This window comes from Pteropus alecto, unplaced genomic scaffold (assembly GCF_000325575.1).
Source record: "Pteropus alecto unplaced genomic scaffold, ASM32557v1 scaffold214, whole genome shotgun sequence".
NCBI lineage: Eukaryota > Metazoa > Chordata > Mammalia > Chiroptera > Pteropodidae > Pteropus > Pteropus alecto.
The window spans coordinates 806,517-810,367 of NW_006435787.1; the positions used below are offsets into that span (position 1 = coordinate 806,517).

At 66.1% G+C, this 3,851-nt stretch overlaps 1 protein-coding gene across 16 annotated transcripts in view; it reads right to left on the reverse strand.

The window, feature by feature from the left end:
• The window catches only part of LOC102891693 (tensin-3), a 117,945-nt gene that overhangs the window by 40,923 nt on the left and 73,171 nt on the right, over positions 1–3,851 (reverse strand). For all 16 annotated transcript variants that reach the window (XM_025046487.1, XM_025046491.1, XM_025046494.1 and 13 more), the window contains 3 exons: positions 2,491–2,574; positions 624–736; positions 305–365 (listed from right to left, as the gene is read on the reverse strand). In XM_025046487.1, coding sequence (XP_024902255.1) covers positions 305–365; positions 624–736; positions 2,491–2,574 — 258 coding nt within the window. The remainder of the gene's footprint in view (positions 1–304; positions 366–623; positions 737–2,490; positions 2,575–3,851) is intronic.

Genomic DNA, 3,851 nt, shown 5'->3' on the forward strand with positions numbered 1-3,851 from the left:
CCAGAAATGCGTACGGAGCCCGCGGATGTGTCTCGGCCCTTAGCCTGAAACGTGAGGGGGGAGAGGTCCTGTGACCAACCCCGTCACAGGCCCCGCAAGCCTCCTTCCTGACGGAGCACGCCCGAGCCCGTTCCCCAGGCCCCGCGCCCACGCCCCTCTGTGGAGCCAGACGGTGTGACCGCAGCACAGGGGCAGGATGAGGAACACCTGGCACCTGCGGGCCACCGGCCCCGGGGCACATGGCTGCGCCCTCATCCGCGCCAGCGGGAGCCCCGGCCCGGCCCCAGGGGGTGGCCGCACTTACTAGACCCCCGACGTGAACACGGGCCGCATGGCCTGGTAGAGCTTCAGGAAGGGCCGGCACGCTGAAAGAGAGGCAGGACCGGCCGTGAGGACACAGGGGCCGCGTGGCGGGAGGGACGGAGGGGCAGACGGGGACGAAGGCGCCACGAGGTCAGGGGACAGCACGGGGACGCATGGGCGGCAGCACGGTGCGGGGGGCTGGGGACCTGGGGAAAGGCCCTGCCCCCTCCCTGGCCCCGTCCTTGCCCACCACACGCAGCTGGCCTGAGCGGTGCAGGGCAGGACCCAGCACTCGAGCCCCCGCCACGTGGGACACTCACCTCCGCCCGAGTCGAAGTTGAGGGTGCCGTGCAGGATGACGAAATGCAGGAACAGGGGCGAGGCGTTCATTTTCACTGTCCCCGACAGCAGCCCGCTGAGGAACTGGACATATCTGCAGAGCATGGACAGCTCAGCACCCCCAGGCCGCGTCCCCACCGCTCCCCGAGCCCAGCCGGGGCCAGGAGGAAGATGAGGGCAGCTCCTCCTGGGGTCCCCATGCCCAGGTCTGTGGCCCACGCCTGAGCGCCCTGCCCTGGGGTCTCCCCACGGGGAACCTCGATACTGCACTGAGCCGGCCGACACGTCTGCCGTGTGCGGGGAAGGCCTGACCGCATCTGAAACCACGCATGTGCAGCCTCGCGTGCCCAGGTGTCCCCTGTGCCCAGGGGGACCGGCCGTCCGTGGTGCAAGGTGGCCACGTGATGAGGACAGCTGCCTGCCACGACGTGCCAGGCTGCCCCGTCCTCCATACCAGGAGCCTGACTCAAAGCACAGGCCGATGCCCGGTGCCTCCAAGGCCAGCCCCACCCCATAGAGCCGAGCGCAGGCAGGGAGGGCTGCCCCGGCCCTCGCTCCAGCCACTGCCCTGTCCCCTCCCACGGACAGGCACCATCCACCAGGACCAGACCCCAGCATCTTGGCCTGCGGTTCACACTGGTCCCCGACTTCCAGCCGCTGACGAACACAGGCGAGGTTCAAACCCTGTGTCAGTCCACTGTCTCCGGAAGGGTGAGCAAGGACACTCGCTTAGGCTCTGGCCCCTCTCACAACGTCCCCGCCGGCCCAGTGGCAGCTTCTCTGCCCTCCCCACAGCCGCCCAGGCCTCGCGGAAGCCGGGACACCAGGTGGCCACCCTTGGCCTGGGCCTGGCCACCAGGAGGCTCCACACGCCTCCCCTTTACTCTGTGTGTGGCCATCAGGTGACCCGTCCAAGTCTGTCACCTGAAGGACACGCACAGCAGGCATCTTGGTCCTCGGCCCCGTGGTTTTGAGCCATGGATGCTGGAGCCCCAAGCTGTCACCCCGAGCTGTCACCCCCTCTGGCAGTCCCCCCGTCTGGCCTGTCGGTGGCCCAGCCCAGCGTGTGTGCCCCGTGGGTGCCTGGCTGTGTGCTCGGGTGGTCGCCACTGGCCACTCCAGGCAATGTGGCCCTTTACGCCCCGGACGCTGCAGCCCAGCGAGTGCACAGACCGGCTTCTGTGTCACGCGAGCGTGGAGGGCCCGAGAGCTGTCACCACCTCTGACAGTCCCCCCGTCTGGCCTGTCGGTGGCCCAGCCCAGCGTGTGTGCCCCGTGGGTGCCTGGCTGTGTGCTCGGATGGTCGCCACTGGCCACTCCAGGCAATGTGGCCCTTTACGCCCTGGACGCTGCAGCCCAGCGAGTGCACGGACCGGCTTCTGTGTCACGCGAGCGTGGAGGGCCCGACGGCTCTCGGCCAGGGGCAGCCTGAGGCCAGCGTCCACCAAGCCCAGAGCCCACCTCCGTGTCATCGCTGCCACCGCCCTGGGAGGCGCCACAGCCACCTCCCGCGAAGCGGCATCTCTCTCCCAGAGGTCACCCAGCTCATGCTCCTCCTGGTGCTCGTGGCAGGGCCTGGCTGTACTGTGCCCGCGGCTGCCACAAGGGACTCCCTTGCCACCCACACGCAGGAGGCTCGTCAGTGCACCCCCTGAACTCGGCTGGTCAGGTGCCTCTTCTCTCCGTCCATGTTTAAGTGTAAAGCCTCACGTGTCTTTCCGCTGTGGCCTGGGGACCTACGCGCCATCTCTGGGGACACACGTACCGTCTCTGGGGACACACGTACCATCTCTGGGGACACACGTACCGTCTCTGGGACACACGTACCGTCTCTGGGGACACACGTACCGTCTCTGGGAAGGCTGCATTAAAGCCGACACTTTGTCATCGTAATACTTCTTCATTGCAAATCTGTCGAGGGCCTGGTCAGCGCTGCGGAAGGAGAGAGAGCATTAACTCCACGGACGCCGAGGGTGGGGGTGACACCGGACGAGACCGTGGCTGCTCCGGGCCGCGGGCACCGCGGGAGCTCCGTGCTGTGCTTCTGCCGTGCACACCCACTGGAGTGCTGCTCCTCGGCCCCCGATCTGCTCGGCTTTGTGCCTGGGCCAGCGTGGAAGCTGGGCCCGCGGGTCCACATTGCGTCGGGCATGGCAGTCCCCGTTTTAATTGGCAGCACTTGGCTGTGCCCAGCCCCCAAATGGGCCGCGCCGGCTCCCGCAGGAGCTGTGTGAGACCAGCGGCAGACCGAGCGCCAGCACCGCGGTGAGCGGGCGCCCACCAGGGCCCACGAGGGGCGTCCGGGACCCGCAGGGGACGGCCCGAGTGCCGCCTCGGGGAGTCACGTACATGAACAGGCTCGACAGGGGACAGAGCAAGCGGCCAGCGGGGTGAGAGCTGACAGCCGTGGGGAGGCATATCAGTTTCTGAAGTGACTGTCGCTAGCTTTACAAGTCTGCGTCTACAAGCCCACGGGAGCGTCCAGCAGAGTCTTCCGGAACCCCGACCCCAGCACAGCCACGGGACAGGAGCGGGGCGAGGACCAAGGACCGAGGCTCGGTGAGTCCAGGGGAGACGGGCGGAGGGACAGACGTGGCACCATTAAACCTGTGTGGTGCCTCTCACCGTCTGCTGCTAAGTGACAAGCTGCTGCTGTGTTTGAGGGCACAGGGGCCAGGCTGGGGCGGCCACGGCAGCGCGTGGGTCAAGTGCTGAGCACTTAGCGTGCTGAGTGCGTGTTTAAGTAGAAAAGCTTAGCTCCGTATCCAGGACGCCTCTGTCTGGAGCTCGCGGGTCTCACTAAACGCCGACAAGGCATCTCGTCCACGCTCACACTCAGTACTGGTGTCGTTATCCGTCCCGACGCTTAGCTCCGCCTCTGCCTTTCCAAACGCTCATCTCTGCGCTGCTGGGACGAGACTGTCCTCCCTACCTGGGCTCTGAAGCTTCCGTAGTGACCTGGAGCACAGTCCGGACAAAGGCTTGAAAGACGTCTCCCCCGTGATCACGTCTGGGAGAGACGTCTGAGGGACGGTGGGAGGAACTGTCGTGGATCACAGGACGGGCTGTTCTCACGGCTGCTTCAGCGTGAGAATCAGACGAGGAACTGCAATTCTAAAACACTGGATGCGACTTAGACAGACGACGTCGGCAAAACACAAATAAATAAATAAAAAGATACACCGTCCTGCTCCTCAGACAGAGAGCTA